The sequence below is a fragment of the Felis catus genome, chromosome D1 (assembly GCF_018350175.1).
Source record: "Felis catus isolate Fca126 chromosome D1, F.catus_Fca126_mat1.0, whole genome shotgun sequence".
Classification (NCBI taxonomy): domain Eukaryota; kingdom Metazoa; phylum Chordata; class Mammalia; order Carnivora; family Felidae; genus Felis; species Felis catus.
The window spans coordinates 301,644-328,960 of record NC_058377.1 but is presented as its reverse complement, the minus strand read 5'-3'; the positions used below and the strand labels follow the sequence as shown (position 1 = coordinate 328,960).

The 27,317-nt window shown below is 49.8% G+C and overlaps 1 protein-coding gene across 1 annotated transcript; it reads left to right on the top strand.

Moving 5' to 3' along the window:
* On the top strand, positions 1 to 26,229 carry LOC123380507. Its single transcript, XM_045038943.1, has 6 exons — positions 1 to 232; positions 623 to 645; positions 10,865 to 10,994; positions 20,703 to 20,782; positions 21,985 to 22,179; positions 22,608 to 26,229. Exons 1-6 carry the CDS (start codon positions 1 to 3, stop codon positions 22,869 to 22,871), a joined length of 924 nt encoding a protein of 307 aa, XP_044894878.1. The 3' UTR covers positions 22,872 to 26,229.
* Positions 26,230 to 27,317: the final 1,088 nt, after the last annotated feature.

Below are 27,317 nucleotides of genomic sequence, written 5' to 3'. Positions count from 1 at the left end.
ATGTTCTCAAAGATTGCTCTGGTGTGGGGCCATTCAGGTGCTCTGGGGGTCACCCCGGGCTCCAAGGAACCAGAGTGTCCCCTGCAGCCGGAAGTGGGATGGCAGGTGCAGAAGTGCATCTTCAGGCCAAGGGGACCTGGGACAGGGCCGGGTCATAGAGCAGGCTATTCGGGGGTACCTGTAATCTTAGTTGTCACAGAGGCACATATTTCCCCTGAAGGCAAATCAGAGGGTAATTGCACAGCTTTCTGGCACCTGGTGGGGACCTGCTGGCTGTTGACTCCCCCCACAAAGGGCCCCGGGAGAGGCTTGATTGTTGGCAAATCAGGGAGCGCATTGGGCGGGCAGGCCACATGAGGACTGAGTGCCACCACACTGAAGCTGCCATCGCTGCAACAGTCTCTGGGGTGGGATCTCTTTCCCCTGGAGGCTTTCAGGGCGGTTGGGAAAGGCGGGCTGTCCCAGAGAGCCGGCTTCCCAGAATCCCGTGTTTGGGTGCCGACTGCGCATGTGCCGGGAGCCAGGTCCCTAGAAGAAGGCTGTGTGTGGACGGTTTCGGTTACGGGAGCGCGCCCTGGGTGGCCCAAGGCCTCTACGTGATCCCAAGCCCTGTCCTGTGCAGGTGCCCCTGTGTCACCCTGCGAGGTAAAGCTGGAAAGTGCGCGGTGCCTGGCCGTTGGCATCTTTGTGGCTGCAGATGTATTCTCCTCTAACGGACACTTGGGAGCCTTGATACCCGGGAAGCCCCGAGCTCCTCGGCAGGCGGGCAACCAGTCTCAGTGGGGACTGACTTTCACGACTTCACGCCGTCACCTCAGAATGTGTTGGGTCGGTGCCTTTCCCCTCCCTCCACCCCTAAATCTGGAGGCTGTTGAAGTGATTCAGGCTAATCTGAACCATCGCTGGTCGGGGGTGGGTCTTACGATGCTGATGGAGGGCATAGCTGTCCTCGTCAGGGGAGCCCGGGACGTGGGCCAAGAGTCAGGTGTGGCAGCGTCTCCAGGATGGGCTGGTGGTGACACATAAACCCCATCCACCTTTCAGCCTGAACCTGTACAAATGGGTGTATTTCCCTTTAAGCCAGAATTGAAGGAAACTGGACTGTTTTGCCCGGGTGCATCTGAGCTCACGGTGTTATCCTCCCATAAGAGACACCTGAGTGCCGAGTTCTGGAGGACGTGGGGGCTTGTTTATGCAGCCAGCCCCAATTGCGGCTAATTGTAGCCAGTTTGAAACTGCTGCTCAAAGATATTGAGGCTGGGGTGGGGCTGATCCCATTGGCCAGCTGCTTAGGCAGCTGAATGAGTGCTCCCCCACCTCCAGGCTGACAAGGCATGTACTGCGCAGGAGCGAGCTGTGGTGGTTCCCAGAGCCAGCGGCTATGAACGGGGCAAGTGCCTATTGAGTCTCGGTCTCCGGAGCAGGCTGTTGGGTTTATAGTGCACCTGCTTGTTCCAAATTATATCCTACACAGTGGTGCGTACGCTTTATGAAGGTGCAGGTGGAGGAGTCTGGACTGCCCTTCCACGACTTTGTTGGGCTGCAAGAATAGCCTTCACTCAGAGACACCTGGGAGCCTTGAGGCTTGGTAAGGCTGGGATCACCAGGCAGCCATTCTAAATGGGGACTGAGCTTGGCCACTTGAGAGGTATGTCTAAGAAAGCTTTTTGGGGGGTGGGCTCCCTCTGGCCTGGCGGTTGCGCGTGTGATTCATGACCAACCTGGCTCCACAGTCTCAGATAACACCCGACTACCGTCTGTGGGCTGATGGGGTGCCTGCTGAGTGTCCTGGAGCCATGCAGGGGAAGGTGTCTAGGGATCTGGTACAGGGCAAGTGTCTGGAGAGGCCACATCACAGAAGTAGCCTAGTGGAGTACATGGCATCTGCCTACTTCCAAGCATTAATCTACACAAATTTGCATGTGTCCACTGAAGTCTGTTGTCTTTTGGGTTTGGGGAAGCAAATGATGCTCAGATTAATACTGTCTTTGCCAACATATCTTTTTAAAATTTTGAAATTTAAATTTTAGTTAATATGCAGGGAAATGTTGGTTTCAGGAGCAGAATTCAGTGATTCATCACTTACATACACACCCAGTGCTCAGCACAAATGCCTTAATGCCCATCACCCATTCTAGCCCATGCCCCATCCTCCTTCCTCCATTAACCCTCAGTTCTCTATATTTAAGAATCTCTCGTGGTTTCTTTCCCTGTCTCCTCTTTTTTAAAATTCCACCCATTCCCATATGCTCATCTGTTTTGTTTCTTAAATCTACATATAAGTAAAATCATATGGTATTTCTTTCTCTGACTGACTTATTTTGCTTAGCATAATACATTCAAACTCCATCCATGTCTCTTCAAATGACAAGATTTCATTATTTTTGATGGCTGAGTAATATTCCATTGTATATATACACCACATCTTCTTTTTCCATTCATCAGTGGATGGACATTTGGGTTCTTTCTATAGTTTGTTTATTGTTGATAGCACTGCTATACACATTGGGATGTGCACGCCCCTCTGAATCAGCAGTATTGTATCCTTTTGTATCCTTTGGGTAAATATCTGTAGTGCAGTTGCTGGCTTATAGGGCAGTTCTATTTTTTTATTTTTTGAGGAACCTCCATACTGTTTTTCAGAGTGGCTGCATCAGTGTGCATTCCCAGCAACAGTGAAAAAGGGTTCTCCTTTCTCTGCATCCTTGCCAACATCTGTGGTTGCCTGAGTTGTTAATTTTAGCCATTCTGACTGGTGTGAGGTGATATCTCATCATGGTTTTGATTTGTATTTCCCTGATGATGAGTGATGTTGAGCATCTTTTCATGTGTGTTAGCCATCTGGATGTCTCCTTTGGAAAAGTATCTATTTGTGTCTTCTGCCCATTTTTTTTAACAGAATTATTTGTTTTTGGGGTGTCAAGTTTGATAAGTTCTTTATAGATTTTGGATACCAACCCTTTATCTGATATGTCATTTGCAACTATCTTCTCCCATTCTGTAGGCTGCCTTTTAGTTTTGTTGATTGTTTGCTTTGCTGTGCAGAAGATTTTTATCTTGATGAAATCCCAATAGTTCATGCTTGCTTTTATTTCTCTTGCCTTTTGTTTCCCTTTCCCACACTGGTTCACTGTGCAGGTATCTCCAGACAATTAATGCTTTTAAATTTACCATTAAAGAAATCACATGGTCTGAACTAATGCTAAGTTAATCACACTATTGTTGCAGGCAAGGGGAGATGAAAGGAATCAAGTTCAAATTTACTCAAGGTGTAATTTAAAAAAAAATTTTTTTTAACGTTTATTTATTTTTGAGACAGACAGAGACAGAGCATGAATGGGGGAGGGTCACAGAGAGAGGGAGACACAGAATCTGAAACAGGCTCCAGGCTCTGAGCTGTCAGCACAGAGCCCAACGCGGGGCTCGAACCCACGGCCTGCGAGATCGTGACCTGAGCCAAAGTCGGACGCTTAACCAACCAAGCCACCCAGGCGCCCCTCAAGGTATAATTTTATAGGAATTGGAACATGGGGAGGCACCTTTTCCAACTAAGATCTGACCCCCAGCTGCTAGAGTCAAAGTGAATTTTGGTGTTCCTGGAGCTTGTTTCTAGGGAAGGAGAGTCTGGTGTTGATGAGTGAGGTGCACTTGGCTAAGGGGCCTCTGCATGGCTTTCACCACTGCCTGTCTCCTTTCCTGTGGCAGGTATGAGTAGTTATAAGGTCTTTGGAGAGAGATCTGAAATCAGCAAATAATAGCCATGTCCAGACGGAACACTCTCAGGTAGTCTCCCAACTCTCAGTATTTATACTCTGTGTGTTCCCTTGTCATGGTTGCTTCTTCCTACATCTTCACTGATGAGCCTCCAGCGGGGCCCCCACAGCAGCTGAGCTGCTGACTTCTTAGGGGTGAGAGCAGATGAGACAATGACATCCCAATACAACTACTGCATTCTTATATCAAAACAACTTCAATATAAAAAACAGTATTTTTTTGTCTTTGACATAAATGAGTGGATTTGAAATTATATCAAACCAACACACAACAATCTATCTTGCGATTTCAAATCACTCACACACCAATTCATACTAGAGCCTAATATCCTATACAGACTCTAGTTCTCAGAAATATCCATCCACCCTGTGATTCTACATCACTTATAGTCTTCATCACAAACACTGAATTGTATTTTGTATTTTTTCTTTGATGCACATACTTGTACACCATAATTTGATGATCAGTTTAAGGAACTGTATCTTTAAGATGGTCAATATAAGCACAAGAACGAGACCGTTAGCAAGGTCCTGTATCCAATTATCAAATGATCAAAAGTTAAACCTGTTAAGCCAGTCAGTTAAGTTCCTTGACAATTAGGCTTCCAAGGAAAGATCATTTTTATAAGGCACTCCATAGCACCATCTAGGACGTGTTTGGTTGCCATAACATTAGAATCAGGGCTGTCAATATCTTAGAGAATGACTATTTTTTTTCTCTTTTCAGTTCCTGCAAAATTATTTTTTCAGTCTCAACTTCCAAATATTTCTTTATTGTCTTCACTTTTCTAATATATTACTTAGGTTTATCAGATTAATTTTTGGAAGCTTAATGTGAAATATTACTCTGGCTATTTTATTTATTAAAAACATTTTTTAATGTTTGTTTATTTTGGCGAGGGCGAGGGAGAGACAGAGCATGAGTGGGGGAGGGGGAGGGGCACAGAGAGAGACACACACACAGCAGGCTCCGGGCTCCAAGCTGTCGGCACAGAGCCCGACATGGGGCTTGAACCCACAAACCGTGAGATCATGACCTGAGCCAAAGTCAGATATTTAACTGACTAAGCCACCCCGGTGCTCCTACCCTGGTTATTTTAATAGTTCCTTTATCTTCTCTGATGTCTGGTAATATTTTCTTCTTTTGTCGCATTCATGACCCATTCTAATTGTATACATCTCATCGTTTTGTGTTGTTTTCTTCTCTTGTTTCTAGTAGGTTAGGCTGAGGCTTGGCTTAGAGCATACTACACTGGACCAAGTTCCTGTATTACGTGTAACTGGTTGAGGCATCAAGGTCATATTCATAACTACTCATACCATAGGTAACGTCAAAGGTCTAAGAGTTACAGGGTAATTTCATTCCATTCCACAATCTCTATAAGAACATGTTATCCTTCCATCATAAAGGGTTTCCTGTGGCCTGTAGGTTCACTCTGCACTCCCCTTTGATATTGTGGAACCACAAAGAGGTGGTAAGCCAATGTCATGTTTCCTCCTTCAAATGCCAGTACTCTAATATCACGGTTACCCAAGGAATCACAGTCAATAGGATGTGTGGTATTCAGTTGTGGCCAGGTTGTCTGGCATCTCGGACAACCAGGATTGCCCCCAAGATGATAGCTGTTGTAAGAGTATTCCTGGTATCAGCCAATCTTGACTGCAACAATTAGAGAAACCTCTTTCATGTCAATTTTGAATATGTTGTTATTTCTTGTGATTTCTCCGATTGCCTTATGCCAAATTTCTATCACTTTGTTTAATTCTGTGTGAATTCACTTATATTTTGTAATATATTGCTAATTTTATCCATCTGTGTACCCAGCGATGACAAAGCTGACATAGCGTCTGTGTGAAATTGAGCTTGTTTGTTTTCAAACTATTTAAAACTTAATGTGGTTTGGTTGATTTGCATTTGAGAAAAAGTGGCTGCCACTGTTCCTCCAGTTAAACCTTCTACCAGTTCAACAAGGAATTGTAAGGGTTTTCTTCTTTTTAGCAAATCTGCATATGGCATAAATTGTACATTGGGCATAAATGAAGTTGGACAAAATTTAGCACATTTTGGGGATCTGTATGTGTCTACAAAGTCCTGTCTATTAAGTTTCCAGTCATAGGCTACCGTTATAACTTCTAATATGATCATGAGAAGGTTTATTAAGAGAGAATTCCGTGTTGCTGGGAAGGAATTATGTGGTATAAGCTTGAAGACTGGCATATACTGCCAAGGATAATGATGTGTGTTATATGCTAAGTTTGCTATGTACAGAATACAAGGTGCCACTTTTCTTTTTTTTAATGTTTATTTTTGACAGTACGCGCATGTGTGCGCGTGCACATGAGTGGGGAATGGGCAGAAAGAGAGGGAGACCCAAAATCGGAAGCAGGCTCCAGGCTCTATGCTGTCAGCACAGAGCCCAATGCAGGGTTCAAACTCATAAACCATGAGATCATGACCTGAGCCCAAGTCAAACGCTCAACCAACTGAGCCACCCAGGCACCCCAAAGTGTCACTTTTCTGTTAAAGTCTGGACATAGTGTCCATGGATCTATTGTTAATGATCTAATTAGTGACAGTTGTAAGTTCCTTGGGGGCTTCCCAGATTTAATCTGAAACCAGCCCCTGGTCGGTGAGCAAGGAGAGACTAAAGAAGGGTCAGAGCACTCCAGATCGGTAGGTGACAGGTTTAAGAAGCAAGGTAATTTACATCTATGGCTTGTCTTGGGAGCAGCAAAAAGAGTAGATCTCCACACCTGCCTTCCATATCTTAGAAGTTTATATAGAGGCTGTAATAGAGTTCAGTCAGAGTGTGTGCATATCATCCACATAGTCTCAACACCATATCAATATCTCCAGGCCATATCCTTTGGGCAGCCTCTGGGAGTGGGGAAGGTGAGCAAAACCCACATTCCAAGGACAAGGAAGCAAAGGAGGAGCCTCCAGATTCCTTGGTCCAGATCATGGCAAGTGTTGGTAATATCCTGTCAGTGACCTTTACCAAAACGCCAACCTCTGTGAGCAGCAATTAGTCTCATGTTAATCTCTCTTCTACAATGTGCCCTGAGCAGTCAAGAAGGGGTTTCACTAGCATGGAGATGGCTCCTGTGCCATCTATCTGGTGGCATTTGAGGCAGATGCCACAGCAATAATAGAGGCACATGCAAGATAAAGCATAGATTAAGACAGTGATTCTGAAAATGAGTGGCAGCTTTTTCCACTAAGAGGCCCATGATAACAACCCTTGATTTATTAAATCCCCATGGCTATGGTTGGATCACTCAGGGCATTCACTTATGTCCTCATGTGATTTAAGAAATATGATACATTAGCAGACTCCTCACGCATGAACACACAACATTCTGTTTGGATAATGGCACAGGTGCCTCCTTGCAAGACAACAGCAGTGTCCAAGGTCACTGTATTTTAGAGGACTACTGTTTTCATTAGAGACATTTCGATGTTTGGTAAAGGCAGGCTTTTTTTTTTTTTTTTTTTTTTTTTTTTGGTTGTCCCTCAAGAGTTACTGAGTGAATTCAGTAAGGGCTTTATGTGCTGCAATGTCAGCAAAGCCAGTGGAGCAAACAAAGACAGCAGCCCGGTAGCCGTGAAGCAGCAAGTATGTGCATCTGCTTGAAGGAGAGGGAGGTTGTCAACTGTTATGCTTAGGGAAAACAAAGGTACAATGACTCAGCACCTAACTGGAAGACATGGCCAGATATTTGTGCCACAAAACCGTGGGATCCCATTAGGGGCTACCCTCCAAATACCTGGGTGTTGTGATCAGTCATTGCCAACCAGTCACTCTCCCTTCATATGACAGGATGGATGTAGTCTCAGTGGTATCCATCCCACATTGTTGGTGCAATTGGGTTGATTTTGTTTAGAGTGATATTTCTGTTTTCAACAAAGGGGTGCCCTGATATAATGGTCCATAGCCAAAGCCACATAAGCCCATTCCTAACCTGAGCATAACCTCATTTGGGTCTGATGGTGGTCTTTCTAGGCCCTTTCCAGTAAGTGATTTGATGGGATGCCTTTATAGGTTGTAGAATAGAAAAAGAATACCCATGACCGGTGTTATCAATACACTACTGATAATATCAGATGAAACGAGAGTGCGCGACCTACCTTGTTCTCAATTAATGTAATGCTTTAGGGCCTTCCAATTTGTCTCTTGGAGAGGCAATACCTAGCATGGCAATCCTGTTGAACTAGAGAGGGCAGGTGCCCATGTACTGAACACTTGAATTGATTTCCTGCATGAGTGGGCTCTCTCCAGTAAGGTATATTCTTTAGGTGCTCATCATGTGACTGGACACCACAGGAGCAGCAGAGTCTAAGGTCAAAAAGAGAAATAGTAGGAATTTGCATGGGGGGAGGTCTCTCCCTTCTACAAGAGTGACCTTTGTGGCCTGATCTTTAGATGTTAGTATGGCTGCCTTTTTAGGAATTTGACCAGGTTGTGTGTGCCACTGACGTTGGCCATGAAAGACCGTCCTGTCAGGTGTCAAGAGATGAACTGTGGGGAGGATCTGGCAGACCAGAACCCTGACCTTCTCCCCTTTTTTTATGCCATATGTTTCATTCCAGGTACAGTGCATTGTAACAGGTTTCACTGAAGCAGTACAGTGGGATCCTGGTGGAGACTGAATAGTTTCCCATCGTTCAGGGGTGCAAAATAACTTGCCTATGCCAGCAGGACTTCCCATTGCAAATTCAAGTACAAATTCCTTTCTGAGGTGTGATCTGGCTTGCTGTTCTCTCCAGCATGCACATTGATCAGGGCAGTGGCTGAGTCCTGTAACTTGCATACCCTTACGGTATTGGGTGCTTCAGCAGGGGTTTCCTGTGTGGCATATGAGACAAGAGACCCTACTCGTTGAATTCATCTTTAATTCAAATGAATTAAAGAATGGATAGTACTTTAGTCCACCCACTCTAGGTGGTTTTACCTGTTACTAATTTAATCTGATCCTTGAATACTCCGTTGTTCTCTCTTCCAAAGCTGCAACTTGTGGGATGCAGAAGATGGAACCCCCACTCACTGCCACATTCTTGTCCTTAGTCGTGCACATTATGATCTTTGAAATGTCAACCCCTTGATCACTATTCAGTGAGCTTATCAATATATGGTCCTCAGCTGCTCTGGTCCCCTAGTGTTTGCAGCCCGGTTTCCATGACAACAGGGGAAAGCCTGCATTAGGCCACATGCAGTGTCTGCACAAACTAAGGCATATTTACAATCTTCACTTGGAGGGAGAGGGCTGTTATAATTAGTTTGCTGATCTCATCCCGGCTGAGAGCTGGAGTGGAAGCTTCAGGGCTTCTTTGGCAGTTGTGTTGGGCATTGTTGACAACACACAGGGCATGGTGTCACTGTGTTAACCGAATCACTGGGCTTCAAGGGCACCTGGGATCAGTGGCGATGTGCCACCCATCCAGGTACTGTGTTGGCCACTCTGTCTACGTGCCCAGCCTGCAATATCTCTATGAAAAGTCTGTTGCTATGGGGTTCTTGCCTCATCTGGGGCATCTGCTGCCTGATTACCAGGAGCTGTCAGTGCCTTATGAGCCAGGATATGAAAAACAGTGAGGACCACCTCAGGGTCTTGCAGATAAACCCAAATGTCTTTCCACATAATCTTGACCCCACAGAGGCTTATTGATAATCATCCACCTTTCGGCTTCTCATTGTCCATCCCTTTAGAACAGCCCAGCTCTCCATCTAATGGATTACATGCTCATGAGTGATCACCAGCCAAGCAGCCAAGTTCTGCACTGGGCCTTGTCTGATCTGGCTGCTGTGGTGTGTTTCTCTTTCCATCCGGATGGTGTCAGTGTTGGTGGAGTAGTGACTGCAGTTCAGGTGGTGAATTGCATCCATGAGAACAGTGCGGACAGGCATCAGCCAGAATTTCCCTGCTCCCTGTCCACAGGCTCCAGGGATGCTCCAGGAAGAGAGGGTGTGGCATTTGGAGCATCTACATACTCTATAGGGCCTAGTTTTGCCCTTATTTCTAGAGAAAGTGAGTACACAGGGTGGTCCTCTGCTGAGAGAGACCCATAGTACCAGTGGGGGTTCCAGCCATGGCAGAGGTGGATTGTTGGAACACATCCTCACTCGACTACTTGAAAGGCAAAGAAGTTCTTCGCACAATATCCTTTTCCTTATGCGAGACTCTGCCTGTAGGAGCACTGCATACACTGCCAGAGCTCACGATCTGTGGGTAGCCAGCCACATGAGACTCCAGGAGCCTCCAGTTCTATAAGTGACTGACACCCCATCAGGTAGCCTGTGCAAATGGAGGGTGATGGTTGGAAGTAGAAAACTGCACCCCACCCCCACCCATCAGAAAGATGCTGGCTGCATGTGGTCACTGCACCCTTCAGGCTCTAAGGAGTCTGAGGGCTGGCCCTAGCTCCACAGACCTGGAGTTCCCAGGCTCCTCAAGGCTCCCTGACAGAGTCAGTGAGCTTGCAGGCCCTGCAAGCCAGTAGACCCAGGAACCTGCAAGGAGGCAGCTGTAGGGAGATGCCAGGCCACAGGAGGAAACTGGGAGCTGTTGGCTTCTGCCTCCAACTTCAGCTTCCAACTCCACAAATGTGTATGTCTTTCCTGAAGACAGACCTGGAAGAATCTGGAGGACCTTGGCATGGCCCCATGGGAGGTAGGGAGGTCCCCTCTGAGAAGAGATACCTGGAGGCCTTGACTGCTGAAGAAGCCTCAGACCCCACAGAAGGTGCTAGTCCCCAAAGGGATCAACAGTCCTTAGTATCAAAGGAAGCCCAGAAGGCCATTCAGAGTGTGGCCTCTGCACCCTGGATGCTGTGCAGGTGGACGGGTCAGGTCAGATGTTCACAGGCTTAGAATATGCCTGGCAGTCTGGGGCCAGCCACCAGCGTGCTGACCGTGTGAGGGCAGGTGGAGCAGGTCAGGGGAGCCAGGACCCAGAACAGGACAATGTCCAGCCAGGCTGGAGGGGGGGACAGTGGGAACTGTTGAGGGGTTCATGGCAGCCTGAACCTGCACCATTGGGCAGGCTTCATTGAAGACTGAACCTGCACCATTGAGCCTATTGGTCTCCCTTAGGGCAGACCCGGAGGACTTGGATTTGCCCTGACAGATCGGGGCCTGCCCACTGGACTCCAGCCAAAAGCAACACCTGGGGGCCTTGAGTTCTGGAGAAGGCCAGGAACGCATTGTGCAGCCTGTCTGAAGGGTGAGTGACAGTAGCCAGTTAAAAGCAGCCAGCTTGGAATGAGTTTCGGTGGGTGGTGTCCTTATAGCCTGGAAGCTATAGCCTGGTTGTGGATAAGCCCGAATCCACAGGGCTGAAGAAAGGCACCCCAAGACTGACTGACTGGGTCTGAAGGAGCTAACAGAGCACACAGACAACTGGAGTAGGGCAGCTGTAAGGAGGGCCCAGGGCACAGGAACAGGCCCTTGAGAGGGTCATGGCAACTTGCTTGATTTGACTCCACACCCACACAAGGCAGAGAGGGAGAAATCAGGACTCCCTGACCAGAAGACAAGGGATGGCCAATATGCCCACCTTCTGGACACATCTGGGAGCCTAGATGGTTGGGAAAACCCTCACCCCCTCAGGCAGCGGGAGTGAACGGGGACTGATGGTTGCCAGTTGGAAACAAAGCCTTAGCAAGGTTTTCTGGGTGAGGTTTCTCTCCTGCATGGAGGCTCCATAGGAGTCAGGACAAGCTTCACTTTAGAGGCTTGCAGGGCTGCTGACTCTGTGAAGATGGGCATGTGAGCTGGCAGAACATGTCAGGGGCTCAGGGACCTGGGATAGGGAAGCCATTGGGATAGGCAGACTCTGCCTGACTCTAAGATGAAATCTAACAAACGCCTTTTTGCCCTGAAGGCAGGCCTGGAGGAATCTGGACCGCATCTGCAGGTGGGGCACCTGTGGGATGGTCTAGGTAAAAACCAGTAAGAGACACCTAGGCAGCCTTGACTGCTAGAGAAACCTGGGACCTTTTCTAGTGGCAGCCAGTGACAATCCCTACCATTAAATGGAGGCTCAGGAAGATATTACGGATGTGGGTGCTATCCACTCTGAAGTCTTTCCCTGTGATTGAGGATGGGCCCTATCTTCACAGGGCTGGAGTGACCCCTGTAGCTCCAAACCAGCTCACAGTGTGTAGATGCCCCAGTCTAGGTGGTGCAGTCAGTGTAGCCAGGGGCCTGAAACAGGGCAAGATGAGACAAATGGGGCTGGTAACAGGAGAAGCTCTTAGGGGTATCTGCCACCTGCCTTTTTTTCCAATCCTTAACCATCACACTGAGTCTGTTCCACCATAGGGACGTGGATTGCCCTGCCAGAGCAGGGCCTGGCCACTGGCATGGGTAGCCAACCAAAAACCAAACAAAGAAACAAAACAAAAACAAAAAACTGCAGGGTGACAGAAGTGGCTGACTGCCCCTGTATGAGCTGAGCCAGACTGTCAGGGACCCACTGCACATGCCAAGGCAGAGGCTGAAGAGGGAGGGCCCACCCATGGGCAGCCCCATGGGCCCACCCGTGGGCAGCCCAGCCTTGAAATGAGGCCTGCTATTGAAATGAAGGACCGTGGGTTCGAGCCCAGGCTCCTGATCAGGCTGCCAGGAGGCCAGTCTGTCCCCAGCACAGAACTTTGAAAGCCTTTGCTGTTTTAGAAGCTATGAGTCACGTTAGGCACCCACTCCACAGGGGACTGTGTGTGGCCAGGTGCAGTAGCCTCCTTGAAAGAATTTTGAAAAGGAAGCATTTTCCACCCTGGGAGTGGGCATTTTGGGAGACTGGCCCCAGCTTGACAGCCAGGAACTAATTTGTAGGTCAAGGCTGGGTGGCACAGGAGCTGAATGCTCACGCACAGCCTAAGACCAGCTGAGACAGAGCCAGCTGTGCACGTATGGGCTATTCAGGCTCCAGGGGAGGTCTGGACCTGAAACAGAGAAGTATAGGTAGAGCCCAGCCCCTGAGCAGGCCCCTGGTGGACTGGTGTGAACTTAGCTGCCCAACAGAGCCCCTACAGGCAAACTAGCCTGGCAGTGACCAGTTGGAGGGCAGCTCAGCATGAGCCAACTGTGCATTCATGGCCACCACAGGCCTTGGATGCCCTGGACTTTATAAAGGGCAGCTGAATGCGGAACCCAGGCCTGAGAACTGGCTCCCAGAGGTACTTGGTACCTACACAGTCCAAGTCGTATCACACAAAATCACGTGTACTGCCCAGAAGGCAGAGCTGGAGTAATCTGGGATGCGTTGGAGCAAAGTTGAGAGGGGTGGTTGGACACCTTGGGCCTCCAGTGCTGGACACCATCAGACAGCCAGTTCAATTAGGAACTGTCAGCTAGAATCTGACTGCCACCTCAGAGGGACTATCCTGGGGTAGGCTTCCTCTGTCCTGAGGCTGTGCAGGGGCTGTTAAGTGTCTCGGGTGCTCTATAGACTGGAGTGTCCCCAGGAGTACATGGCTGGCAAGGCCTAGACAGCATATATGTGGGCCACTCAGAGATCAGAGCAGACAAGGACCTAAAAAAAGGCAGCTTAGGGGGAGGGCATAGGTTAGGGTTAGGTTTTCAATCAGAATAATACTGTGTAGCCCCATCCTCATTGCAAATAGCACAGTGACATTGGTGTTCCTGGCAGACTATACTGCAAGGTCATGTAATCTGAACTGGTTTTCTCCTCAGACCTACGCTTCAGGCCGAACAAGGGCTAGCTTTAGAGTTAGGACCTGGGTGAGGGTAGGGGCCAATCCACCGGCAAAGTGGAGACCTCTCCAGAGGGCTGAGTTCAGGGCAAGGATGAGGTGGCGGGTCAGGCTTAAGCTTTGGGGTCAGGGGCCAGTTGATTGTGTGAGTTAGGATTAGGGTTTAGGGTTTGGGTTAGGCTGGGGTTAAGGTTTAGGAGTGAGAATGCTGTTAGGCTTAGGTCCCGGGAAGTGGAAGAAGCCACACTGTCAGAGGTGCACTGATCTCTCCATAGCACTGAGTGGAGGGCACGAGTTAGGATGTGGCCCAGGCTTAGGTTCAAGTTCAGGGGCCAGCTGCTTGCACAAGCTAGGCTTAGGTTTTTGGATCAGGATCCCCTCTGCAGCTCCATCTGGGCTGTGTACATGTCCCGGCCAGCTTCTCTGTTCTGCTCTGAGTAATTCAGTGACAGTAATGGGTCCCCAATCCATTCTTTTTCGCACCTAGGAGATGAGCCTCTAAGGGGCCAGAGCCATGGCTAGGGGGTTAGGGTTAGGTCCCCAGAGGTATCAGGGGCCAAACCCCTAGCACTGCAGTGATCTCCCTGGAGGGCTGAGTTTAGGGCACATGTGTTGGTCAGGCTTAGAGTTTGGGCTCAAGGTCCTGCTGGTGGCCTGGCCCAAGGTGAGGTTGGGGCTCAGAATCCCCATCTACAGCTACATCCCAGCCATGGAAATGTCATGGAAAACTCGTCACTGAATAATTTTGCACAGATCATGTGTCACATATCCATTCTTTCCTCAGACTTAGGAGATGAGCTCCCTTAGGGCCAGAGCCATGGCTATGGTTAGGATTGGGTCCTGGGAGGTGGCAGGGTCCAAACTTCCACCAGCTGAATTTTTTCCCTGGAGGGCTAACTTGAGAGCACATACTGAGTTGCAGGTCAGACCTAGGCTTTAGGCTCAGTGGATGGCGTATGGTTTGGGCCAGGGTTAGGTCTTGCCTCAGGATCCCCATCACCGGCTCCATACCATCCATGGAAATGTCATGGTGCAATTCTGGGTTCATTGCTGAATAACTCTGTACCAGTCATGGGCCCCTCTCTCGTTGATTGCTCAGACCTAAGAGATGGGCCATCTTCAAGCCAGAACCATGGCTAGGGTTAGTGTTAGGTCGAGGGAGGTGGCATTGGCTAAATAGCCAGGAGTGCAGTGATCTGCCTGGAGGGCTGAATGGAGGACGAGTGTTAGGTTGCAGGTCAGGCTGGGGGTTTGGGCTCATGACCTGATGGTCTGGGCCAGGGTTAGGCTTGGCTCAGGATCCCCTTCTGCAGCTCCAGCCCAGCCATGAAAATGGCATGTTCAACTTTGGGTTCCTGGCTGAATAATTCTGCCTAGGTTTGGTCCCCAAATCCTTTCTTTCCTCAGACCTAGGAGGCAAAACAGGCCTGAATGAGGAGGTAGGTCCTGTCTCGTGGGGGCCTCAAATGGGATTGCATCCCCAGCCCACACCTTCCTCTCAGGGAACCCAAGTAAGCTGCACCCGGACTCCTACCCACGGATACTGTGAGATAGTAAATGTGCCTTGTTTCAAGCCACCTAGTCCACTGTAATGTTGTTTATGCCAGAATCGCTGATGGAAGCATCTTCCTGTGTCTGGGCATATTTAAACCTTTCTCTTTGTTTTTTGTTTTGTTTTGTTTTCCAAAAAAAGTAGTTTTATTATTCACCTTCTGAGTTATTGCTCAGGAACAAGTGCGGGCTACATGGAATGGAGAACATGGACATCAAGGCCTTCTGGGATTCTCATGGGCTAATTGCCAAGCTCACACTGGCCACAAGGGTGTCTACTAGGTCAGAGGGATGAGTGAGTTTGGAGAAATTTGTCACGTTATCTGGAACAATCTGCAGGGAGGTCCTGCTCCCATGTCTTGGACTAAGCCTTGTCTTTCACTACCAATTTGTCTAAGATGCTGTGGGTATCCACGTGGGTGGCCCCAGCAGCTCTGTACTGAAAAGAGAGCTAATAGTTCCCAGATGTCCCTAACAGTGAGAGAGCTGAAGGGAAGGTTTCATTGTTTGTGGAAGCCAGGTGGGCCCTGATGGCAGGCTGTCAGGTGTCACCAAGGTCCAGGGGAACACTTATGGGGTATATCAGAGGCCAGAATCCTCATCCTCAGAGTGAGAGCAGAAAGAAACTTCTGGAATTGCAACTAAGAAATGCTCTTGGCACAGAACTTACTCCAGGCCCATCTTGGGATAGGGCAGTTTCCTAACTAACTCCCAGTAAGTTAGTTCTCAGATTTCTCAGTGAGTCTATTTGGAATCACTTTTTTTTTAATGGAGAAATCAAAAATCCCAAGTGAAAGTACTTCATTTGGGGTGCCTGGGTGGCCCAGTCAGTTGATTGTCTGACTTCAGCTTAGGTCATGATGTCACAGTTTGTGAATCGAGACTTGCATCAGGCTTACGGCTCTCAGTGCAGAGCCCTCTTTGGATCTTCTGATCCCCCTCTCTCTGCCCCTTCCCTGCTCACACTCGCTCTCTCAAAAATAAATAATAAAACATTAAAAAAAAAAGAAAGTACTTTATTCATGAGAGCCTTCCTGAAACCTTTTCAGGATCCTTCCATACTCTGAGGATGCAGGGAATGCCCAGCCTCAACTCTTTCTCAATGGGTCTTTCACATTGTAAGTTCATTTTGCTTCTGGTGGAGGCTGGAGTGCAATTGGCCACAGTCTAGGTGAGGCTAGAAAGCTTCAGGTTGTTCCTCAGATCCCCTCCATTCAGTTGGCAAAGTGGGATAACCCCATACAACACCAAAGACCCTGCTGGTAGAGGGTGAAGGGACTGTGATTTCTAAGTAGGAGGGCTTTGGGTGCAGGGAGGGTGGGATGAGCCTCTGGGGGCCCATCACTGAACTGCTCTTTTAAACATTTCATATGCTGGGGCGTCACTGAAGTTTGAGTACTCCTGTAATAGGGCATAGGTGCCAAGGCACAGAAGTGTAGAATTTTAGGGAGAACAGAAACTTGCCCCTGGTGCAATACTGTTTAGTGACAGAAAGAAAAAAGGACAGTACAGTCTCTAGACCCTCTAGACTCACAGTAGAAAATCATGAGCAGGTTTGGGAAAAGGAATTCTCTTCTTCAGACCGAAATTCGATAAAAGAACACATTTCTTCTCTCTGGAGACTGGCTTTTTTCACTTGCAAGGTTGGCATTGGCAGATGCGCGATCTGGGGGGAAATGTGTTTTCTTATGGTGGGCTGAGCTGGGAGGCAAGTTGAAGAGCAATCCCATGCTTCCGGCTATCTGGGCAGAGCTGCAGTCCTCCCACGCTGCAGATTCCTGAGGAGGGGCTAGGTATCAGTCTTGCTGGAGGAGGCTTAAGGGGGGCTCATATTTCCTATCAGGCTGGGGTTCTGGCACCACATGCCCACTGGAGTAGGCGTGAGAGTAGCCAGGCTCTGAGGAACTGGGGCTGGCTAGGAGGGGTAATGCCATGGCTTGCCAGACAGAACAGAGGGGCTCCCTGCCTGGGACATCGGGTACTGACCCATAGTTGTGAGACCAAGCCCACTGAAGCTGCCGTTGGTGGCACCATACGCAAAAATGCTTCTGGCTCTGGCTTTGTCCACTGAGGAGAGAAAAGCCATGGATTTGGAGGCATGTCACTGTCATTCCTCAGGGTCACATCTGCACCCTGGCTCAAGTGGCTCAGTCGCTGGGGGCTCTTGACAAGGCTCAGAGCTCTGGAGAAGTGTCCATCCACTTCGTCACTGATGTCCCCTTGGAAATAGGAGACAAGGATGCACTGGGAATTCTACTTTTTATAGGTCTCTGCAGCTGGATATCAGTCTTCCCCATTTCTTCCCTTGTGAGGGACGCAGATAAAAGCTACGTGTGCCCCTGGGAGGTGGTGCCACACCACGTATTGGTCCCTGTGGGCCCCTTGGAGACGGCCACTGTGATTTCTTAGTCACTCACAGCAGCCAAGCACGTTTGATGAGGACCCTTGCATATGTTTGCAGGGAAGACTCATCACAGCCTCACTCATGGGCCTACACTTGCATATTTCAGGTACGCATACTGCCACACTGCCTCCCCAAGGGGGCATCGTGGTAGGTAGAGTGTCAACAGTGAAGACGCCAAGAACAGGAAGAGGATTTCACTCCTTCTACCCTGACAGGGGTCTTCACTCTCTAATTGACTAATTCTTTGTTGTAGCCACCTTTGACCTTGGACAAGAGACCCTGCAGGCAAAGCATTCCCTGCTGGAACCCACATCACACCCTCAAGCAGCAAGGACTGTCCTGAGTCCCTGCCCAGGACTGACCCCAGGACAATGATGGGCCTGACCTCAGTACCCCCTGGCACACACCCATTGGCCTTCTCTCCCCCCTGCATGCACCCAGCAGCTTAACTGCCCCTTGTACATACCCAGTGCCCTCTGCACTCACCTGTGGGCCCCCCTGCACACACACACTTGCCCCCTCCCCACACGCACTTGCCTCCTACACGCACAAACCTTCCCCCACTGCATGCACCCATGTGCTCCTGAACGCACCAACCCATCATCACTCACCCCAGGGGCCTCTGTCCCACATCTTCCTCTATTACCCCCTTGCCCTGTACAGGGTGCTACAGTTGGAGGGAAGAAATGAGGCCAAGTGCTCCTGGGGAGACCTGGTGCACCTGCAGAAAAATCCTGTGGCATCACCTCCCAGGGAGGAAGAAGGGGTGCCCAGCCTTGCAGCAGGTGCGACTGAGCCCCTGATGGGCCTGAGAGGCTGCACAACACAACTGAAGCCAGGGAAGCTCTCATCCAAGTTGGAACATGAAGAGGAGAGTTTCCCTTGGGATCTTTCTGGATTCAGATCCTACATTGATGGAGGTTTATCTCAGGGGAAAGCCCATGAGTGGAACTTCTGACTTGTTGTCCTATAATGTCCTCCCTGGAAGAACGTTCTGCATGAGTGACAAGATAATCCCACTGGCTGTGGGTGGCTGTGGGGCCTCCAGGAAGGTGCTGTTCTGACCTCAGCAATGTCCCTGCCCCCCTCCCACCCTCCATTCTCCTGGTGTCCATGAGACAAGCAGAGAAATGGAAGAGCTGGTGAAACTTTGGAAGAGGCCACATGCCTTTAGGTGCTTGGGACCATCAGACCTGATGCACACGCGATTGCTACTGTGAGTGTGGTCAGAGGAAATGCCCATGGACACTAAAAAGCTGTTGGCATGAATCATTATTAACAATCACAGAGTCTGCAGTTTCAGGGCCTATATCAGGTCCTCCTGAGACACACCAACATGTCTAATGGCCCTGCTGCCCATAAACGTTCACAGTGGCTGACAAGGCAATGTGCCCACCTGACTGACAGTGCCAGCACCTCTTGGACCCACCTGCTCAGAGCAACCTGGATGGCAGGGACTTGTTTCCAGGCTGGCCTTCCCCCACCCCACACAGAACCTGCTCTCCAGTTCTTCCCTGTTTCTGTGTCTCTCATTCCTTTCCCTCTGCCTTTGTGTCCCCAATCCCTAACTTCCTGCTGAGTATTCCTACAAGCTCGGGGGAAGTGGGGTGACCAAGAGAGACTCGCCACCGTCAATGAGTTTCAGGACATTCTGGCTATTTCCCCCAGGCCAAAAGACTGTCTTTCTGGGCACATCCTGGCTCTTTGCTGGCAATTAGGGCACTGTTTAAATCTTTATTATTTTAAAATAACAAGTATTGATGAGGATGTGCAGAAAAAGGAACGTTCCTGCACTGTTGGTGGGAATGCAAACTGGTGCAGCTACCTTGGGGAACAGTTTGGAGGTTCCTCAAAAAGTTAAAAACAGAACCGCCTGATGGTCCAGTAACTCCACTCCTGGGTATTTACCCAAAGGAAAGGAAATCACTGTTTGGAAGAGATCTCTGCACATCCATGTTCATGGCAGCATTGTTCACAATGGCTAAGTCATGGAAGCAAGTTAAGTGTCCATCCATTGACTGATGTACGTACGAAGGAATATTGCTCAGCTGTAAAAAAGAACGGTCAGATCTGGAGGATGTTACGCTGAATGAAATAAGCCAGACACACAAGGAGAAGGCTGTGTGGTGTCACTTACATGTGGAATCTGAAGAATAGGCAGAAGCTGAGCACAGAACGACCTGGTGTAGGGACAGGTCGGGATCGGTTGGCCTCATCATTTGTGGGGCACACGGTGTCAGTAATGCAGGAGGAAGCCTGGAGACCTGGCACCTGGCACAGTGACCGGCTGACAGCGCTGTACTGTATGTGTGTGACCTCAGGTGCTATGACTACACACAGACAGTAACCGAGTGGGAAGGCAGGTCCAGAGCTTGGCTCAAGCCATCACGTCACTGATACGCATGCCTCAAATCACTGTGCTGAACACCCTAAATAGATGCAGTTCTTACTAAAATGTTTAAAGTTTTAAAAGTAAAACAACTAGCCTGTGTGGAGATTTTGGGGACACAGGTGCAAAGTGTAAGCCTCAGGCCCACGAGAATGTGTCTCCAGTACTCACTTTGATAGTTAAGGTGTCCTGAACTAGTGGTGCCACTACCTGCTCTCCAGGGACTCCAGGTAGATGGACAGAGGTGGGTCAACAGAAGGGCAGGGCCATCACCTTCTAGGACTGAAGCTACCTGTGAACCTGTCTGGTACACTGGGGGTGACAGGAAGGAGTGGACACCCCCATCCTATTCATCCCGGACATCTGCCTGCAGTGGACCATATGTCGACCAGATGTGCCGTGATTCTGCCTCAGCAGGTGCATCACTTGTGCTGGTTTCTACACTGGTCTCCTCAGATGGGAGGTGGTCTAGGGGAACCTGCCTGGACCCCTTGTGCATGGGGAAGCTTGGAATTCAAGACCCCTTGTGGGGAGTGCCTGGGGGCTTCCTGACAAGTGAAGAGCACCTAGCACCCCACTCAGGTCTGCCAGGGCCCTAGGAAAATCAGTGGGGCCCCACTTGCCACATAAAGAATCGTGCAGAACATTACATGCCTGTTGTTTCCATAAGGGCATTTCTGTGGTTTGGATGCTGGGGTGGGTGACCCTGACAAAGTCCAGTTGGGTGGTCCAAGCTTAGCTGCCCTTGGTGGCATACATCCCTCTGGCTCTCTTGCCAGCCCTGCCCTCCCCAAAGAAGCTTCTAGATGCTGGGAGGGCAGGCTGTGGGTGGTGGGCCAGGTGATGGGTCTACTCTCTTTGCTCCACCAGGCTCCCAGATCTCCAATAGCCTGAGATGTTTCTCTGTGCAGTGGCCTCAGCAGTTCCCTGAGACACAACATAATGACCTGGTAAGCAGGGGCGGCCACCCTACTCTGCAGGGATCCAGCCCAGGGCCCATCAGTGCTGTGACCAAGACCTGGGCTGCAGAGGCTGGAACATGGCCTCCTCTGAAAGACATGCCACACACAGGCCAGGCCCTGTCTCTGTATCTCTCTCTCAGTCTGTCTCTGTCTCTATCACTCCATGTGGTCCCTCTGCTGGGTGCCCTCAGAATCCAGCTTGTCACATGGACACTACCCATGCAGGTGTCGCAAGAGAAGTGGGCATAGCTGCACAGCATCCTCGATGGAAGCCTCAGGATTTCCATGGGTCACAGAGCCCACCTGGGGAGCTGTGGGGACCCAGGAGGAGGTCAACCATCTCAAAGCCCCACTCTGACCTCAGGACACAGCTATCTGGCCAGGTCCTCTCTTGCCTGCACATGGACTTCACAATCCATAGGGTTGGCAGGCAGCCTCTCACCTCCTCTTCCATCTGGAGTTGGCACCCTCCAGCCCCCCTGCACCTGCCCTGTCTGCTGACGAATGATGTTTACAGGCCAAGGGATGAAAAACACAGCAGTTCAGCCGGGTTGGACAGGAATGAATGTTTGTGTGAAGTAACACAAAATCAGGCTGATATTTGGTAAAGCTATTTCCAGACAAGAAGTTTGGGCTGCAAATATGAGAAAGGCCATCTCAGAGGGGGGGTCTTACATTAATGAAATTTAGTGGTGTCACTGAAGAAATAGAGCTGGGTCCAGAGCTGAATCATGCCCCCCAGCTAGACATGTCCTACCTCTGTTTCCATTCCCTGCATGAGGACTTTTAATCTTCATGCTGGCCACCTCCTAGTTACAAAATAGCTAACAGAGCTCCAGGCTTGACACCAACATCCCATGCTTGAAGGAAGGGGCTGGGGAGAAAGCCAATGGAGTGAGTCTCCAACTGATTAAAAAATTTTTTTTAGTGTTTATTTATCTTTGAGAGTGAGAGAGAGAGAGAGAGAGAGAGAATATGAGCAGGGGAGGGCCAGAGAGAGAGGGAGACACAGAATCTGAAGTGGGCTCCAGGCTCTGAGCTGTCAGCACAGAGCCCGATGTGGAGCTTGAACCCACAAGCCGTGAGATCATGACCTGAGCCTAAGTCGGATGCTTAACTTACTGAGCCACCCAGGGGCCCCACTGATTTTTTTTTTTTTTTTTTTTTTTTTTTTTTTTTTTGCCTTGCAGGGTGCCATTCACTTCTTGGAATCAGTGGCAAAGGAAAGGGGCATTTTTGCTGTGACTAGTTTACCCCAAAGGAATGTGGGAACCCTCTCTTCTCAGAGTCAAGGGTTCTCTGCCTGCTACACAAATGCAGAATTCGATTCTTCTGGCAAGGAAAGAAGTGAGGGGCCAATGAGTAGGAAGAAGACGGTGTCTTCCGTGAGTGTGGGGTTGGGTGGGGAAGGTCCCAGATATGGCTTCTTATGTCAGGCAGGGCCTATGTTCAGAGCTCCTAAATAAGGTCAAATCTTGATTCTGTTTGGATTAGAGAAGGAAGAACATAGAAATGTGAGCAAGGAAGCCAACAGTAGCCCGTCATTTGAATCCCGCATCCCACACTTTGTCTTTGAAACAAAAGTGAGCCAAGGAGTTTGTGTCCCAACAAAATCCTGCTGAGGCATCGATGGTCTCACAGACCCTCTCTAGAGGATTAGTTGAGGCCAGATGGATGCAGGGAGGGCCAGCTGCAAGGACAACTTCTCCGGGAGCTCCCCCAAATGGGCATCAGCCTGCACATGGGACTTCCAGCTAATCTGGGTCAGAAACCTGTGCAGATGTGTCTGAGTCTTGACTCCACCTGTCAGCAGGGTCTCCCAGGCTGGTATGTTTCTCCCGCCAGAATTGTGAAATCTTCTGTCACCATATACATTTGGGAAATGACAGGAACATCTCCTCAGCCTTCAACCGCAGCATGGATGGACATGGGGCAGCAAATGGCATGTGCACTGGGCAGGACCCAGCAACAGAAGCCAAGTGCAGATGTGAGTGTAAGTGGTTTGGCCACCAGGCAACCATCTGGCAGCTTCTTCTGGAGGGAAGCATTCACCTGGCCTATTAACCAGGACGAATGAAAATATGTGCCCTCCACCCCTGCCAAAGCCATCAGCCCCTGTCTGTATGATCACTTATCTGGACAATGAGGCCAGCGTGCCCTGCCAGCCTGTTGGTAGTGGGAAAACTCAAGCCCTGGGGTATTAGAGACCCGGGTGCCTCTGCCCACCAGGAATGCTCCAGTCAGGGTGGGTTCTCTAACCAGACTTGATAGAACATACAGATTGCGTGCTTGTGTGTGGAACTCCTGATACTCAGAGCTGTGTCTCAGAGATTCATCTGTTTCCTGGCATGGACCCTTCCTTTTCCACGGCTGAGTGCAATTCCAGGTTACAGTAAATCTGTGAGCATTCGCGTATATGCCTTTTGGTCAACATGTGCCCTTAATTTGGTTGATCTATACCCAGAAGAGTGACAGGTTGGAGCACATGTGCCTTTCTGCCTCTAATGGTGCTGTTGAACCAATATCCAAAGCAGCTTTACCACTTCATGTCCCCACCAACTGCTCCACATCCTCACCAGCACACGGTATTGTCAACTCTAGAATTCTCTTGGGTGAGTAGTTTCCATGTACGTTTATTACTGTGCTAATTACACTAGAGTGTTGGGGGCGGTTCCTAATTTGGCACGCCCATCTACTTCCCCTTCCTTAATGTAGTACACTTGTAGCTGGGCACCTGGGCACTCAGCTAGTGAGTGCACATCCCAGCTTCCCTTGCAGCTGCCAGCGGCCCCATGGCTAAGTTCTGGTCAATAGTATGTGGCAGAGCTGATGTATGCCACTTCCTGTCCCAGTGAATCTGTGAGCCTGCCCTTCCTCCCTGCAGGTGGATGACAGCCACGCTGCCCACAGTCCGCCTGTCCATCTCTGGCAACGTTATGTAACAAGTAAAGAGATGTACACCTTTATTTAGCCACTGTATTTCAGATCTCTTTATTATTGCAGCAGACGATGGCCCCAAAGGAATGCACCGTGATTTCACATTCACCTTCTGGCTCTATCTAACACATTAGGACCTGTGCTGGTTCTGTCTGTTCAGCACCATTTTTTTTGCCAGGGTTCTGCTCCCACCCAGACCCAAGATTCTGTTATATGATGGACACATCCTGCCATAGGCTCAGGCAGGTGACCCAGGTCTGACCGGTTGTGACTTCCCATCCTATTCAGGATGGGGCCAGAGCCATGACTAGGGTTAGGATTTGGCCCCAGGAGGTGTCAGGGGCTCAACCACCAGCACTGCAGTGAAAGTTGAGTTGAGGGCATGTGTTAGGTTGTGGGTCAGAGTTAGGGTTTGGGTTCAGGAGCCAGACAACTGGGTGGGCCAGGGTTAGGTTTGGGTTCAGGATCTGCTCCTTCAACTCCATCCCAGCCTTGGGAATGTCATGGCAAAATTCTGGGTTCCTTGCTGAAATATTTTGCTCTGGTTCTTGGCCCCAAATTCCTTCTTTCCTCAGACATAAAAGGTGGGCCCCCTCAGGGCAAGTGCCATGGCTAAGGTTAGGGTGAGATCCCAGAAGGCAGCAGGGTCCAAACCACCAGCAGTGCAGCGATATCCCTGGAGGTCTGAGTTGAAGGCACATGCTACAGCACTGGTCTGGCTTTGAGTTTAAGTTCAGGGGTCTGCCATCGTGTGGGCCAATGATAGGTTTTGGGTCAGGATCCACTACTGCAGCACTATCCCAGCCATGAAAATGTTGTGGCAAACTTCTGAGTTCCTTGCTGAATAATTCTGCACAGGTCATGGACCCCATATCCATTCTTTCCTCTGACCTAGGAGGTGTGGAACCCCCTTTGGGCCAGGCCATGGCTAGGGTTAGGGTTGGTCCTGGAAGGCAGCAGGGGTCAAACCACCTCCCTTTCAGTGATCGCCAAGGAGGGCTGAGTTTAGGGCATGTGGTAGGATGTGGGTCAGATTAGGGTTTAGGCTCTGGGGGTGGCTTATGGTTTGGCCAGTGTTAGGTTGTGGCTCAGGATACCCTTCTACAGCTCCATACCAGTTGTGGAAATGTCATGGCAAAATTTTTGGGTTCCTTGCTGAAAGATTCTGCACTGCTCATTGCCCTCAAAGCTTTTCTTATCTCAGCCTAAAAGATGGGCTCCCTAGGGCAAGTGCAATGGCTAGGGTTAGTGTTAGGTCCAAGGAAGCACCAGGGGCCCAACCACAATCAGTGCAGTGATCTCCCTGGATGCCTGAGTTGAGGCTGTGTGTTATGGGGTGTGTCAGGCTTAGATTTGAGTTCAGTGGCTGGATGATTGTGTGAGCCAGTGTTAGGTTTTGGCTCTGGATCCCCTTTGGCCACTCCATCCCTGCTGTGGAAATACCATGGATATTTTCTGGGTTCCTTGCTGAGTATTCCTGCACCAGTAATGGGCCACCAATCTGTTCTCTTCAGACCTAGGAGGTAGGTCCCCTTAGGGGAAGAGCCTTGGCTAAGAAGTGGCCCCGGGAGGTGGTCGGGGCTGAACCACCACCAGTTCAGTGATCTCCAGAAGGGCTGAGTTGAGCACACATGTTAGGGTGTGGGTCAGGCCTAGGCTTCAGGCTCAGGGAGCAGCCAGTTGTTTGGGCCAGGGTTAGGTTTAGGCTCAGGATCCCTATCTATAGCTCCATAGAGGCCATGGAAAGGTCATGGTACAATTCTGGGTCTGTTGCTGAATAATTCTATGCTGGTCATGGGCCCCTCTATCATTTATTCCTTAGATATAAGAGATGGGCCCCTTTAAAGCCAGAGGGAGGTGGCAGTGACAGTGGCCAAATAGCCAGCAGGGCAGTGATCTGCCCGGAGGGCTGAGTGGAGGACCAGCATTAGGGTGCATGTCAGGCTTAGAATCTAGGCTCATGGGCCTCTTGATGATGTGGGCCAGGGTAAGGTTTTGGCACAGTATCCCCATCTACAGCTCCATCGCAGCCATAGAAATGTCATGGTGATATTATGGGTTCTTTGCTTAATAATTCTGTGCCAGTCATGTGCCCCAAATTCATTCTTTTCTCACATCTAATAGGTGGGCCCCTTGGGGCTGAGCCTCAGTGTAGCTTATCCCCTGAAGGGGCAGCTGGCTTTCCCATCTAGGGCAACCCATGGGGCCTCACCCCAGATGAGAAGCTTTCCTGACAGTGGTCCTTCATAAAGGAAGTAAGAGCTTAGAATGCCTTCTCAGTCCATGTGTGCTCAGGCCTAGAGCCTCCCAGGAGCTAGGAGCCAAGCTTTGGGGCATCTCTCTGTAACCTCCTTTCTTTGGAGGACTTCTTGTTTTTGAAGTTGACTGCATCAGGTTCCCTCTCCTGGTTTAGCCACTGTGGGCCAGCTTGTTTTCCTGTTTTTTTTTTTAAATGTTTATTTTTAAGAGGGAGAGAGGAGAGAGAGCATGCACGAGAGGGTGGGGGTGCAGAGAGAGAGGGAGACACACAATCCGAAGCAGACTCCAGGCTCTGAGGTGTCAGCACAGAGCCCAACACGGGGCGGGGCTCAAACCCATGCACCATGAGATCATGACCTGAGCCTAAGTCGGATGCCCAACCAACTGACCCACCCAGGTGCCCCTTGTTTTCCTGTTTAACACCTTTGCTTCATTTCATTAACTTATCAGTAGTGGGAAATCCTGGGTTCCTAAGCCAGAGGCCAGGTACTTTCGTGGGCATGGTCTTCCCCTGCCCCACTGGTTGGCGGCTCCCCCTGGAGCCCAATGAAGGCTGCTCTTCCCTGAGAGGTCTGAGGTCTCCTTGAAGGCTCCTAATTGCTGTTACCTCCAGGCTCCTCCCTAAACATCACCACCTGTCAGTTGTTTGGTCTCTGAGAATGGTCAGTTCCCTGTTGCCAGCAGAGCCTGGAGCCCAGAAACAATGTTGCAACCCCCCTCCCCCAATCCTGTTTAAAGAATAGAGAGATTGGTTTCAGTACAAACCATTTATAGATAGCAAGGTAGAAGCTATTCTGCCTTCTCAAAGAGAGGAATTTTGTTTGTAAACTCCAGACCCAGAAAATTGACTTTGGCCAACATGAGATAATTATCTGTCCTCCTGAAGCAGAATGTTCTTTCTCTGGAGCCCCGCCTAGCCGTGTGCCTGTGCTGGACACCATGTGCACAGTGAAGCTAGAGGCCCTCAGAGGAGACTGCCAGGAGCCTCGTGCAGATGCACAGGACCAGAGGCAGGGCAGTGTGGCACTGTGTCCAGAAGGGGCTGGTGGGACCCTGACCAGAGAAGCCTCCAGGCCTTCCTCCACTTTGCTGTGGTGCGGGGGGCAGGGTTCACAGGCTCGCTGGGCAGGGCTCTTGCAGAGCATGGGATGAGGGGATGCAGCATGAGAGAGGGAAGCTAGTTCTGAAAGCCTCAGTCTCCTCCCGGTGCCTTCACAGTGGGAGACTGAACATTCACCTCAGCATTGTGCCCACTGGGAAGAAACATCACCACGGAGACCCCTTCCACTTCTGTACAGGGCACACACTGTCTCTTGTTTCTCTGTTT

Bases quoted from the DNA above. Each gene is read 5' to 3' on its own strand.
- LOC123380507 (XM_045038943.1), top strand. From the start codon at position 1: ATGTTCTCAAAGATTGCTCTGGTGTGGGGCCATTCAGGTGCTCTGGGG. The intron at 233-622 runs GTAATTGCACAG...TGTCCTGTGCAG, and splicing joins CCCTGAAGGCAAATCAGAGG to GTGCCCCTGTGTCACCCTGC. The intron at 22,180-22,607 runs GTGAGTGTGGGG...ACCTGTCAGCAG, and splicing joins GGAAGAAGACGGTGTCTTCC to GGTCTCCCAGGCTGGTATGT.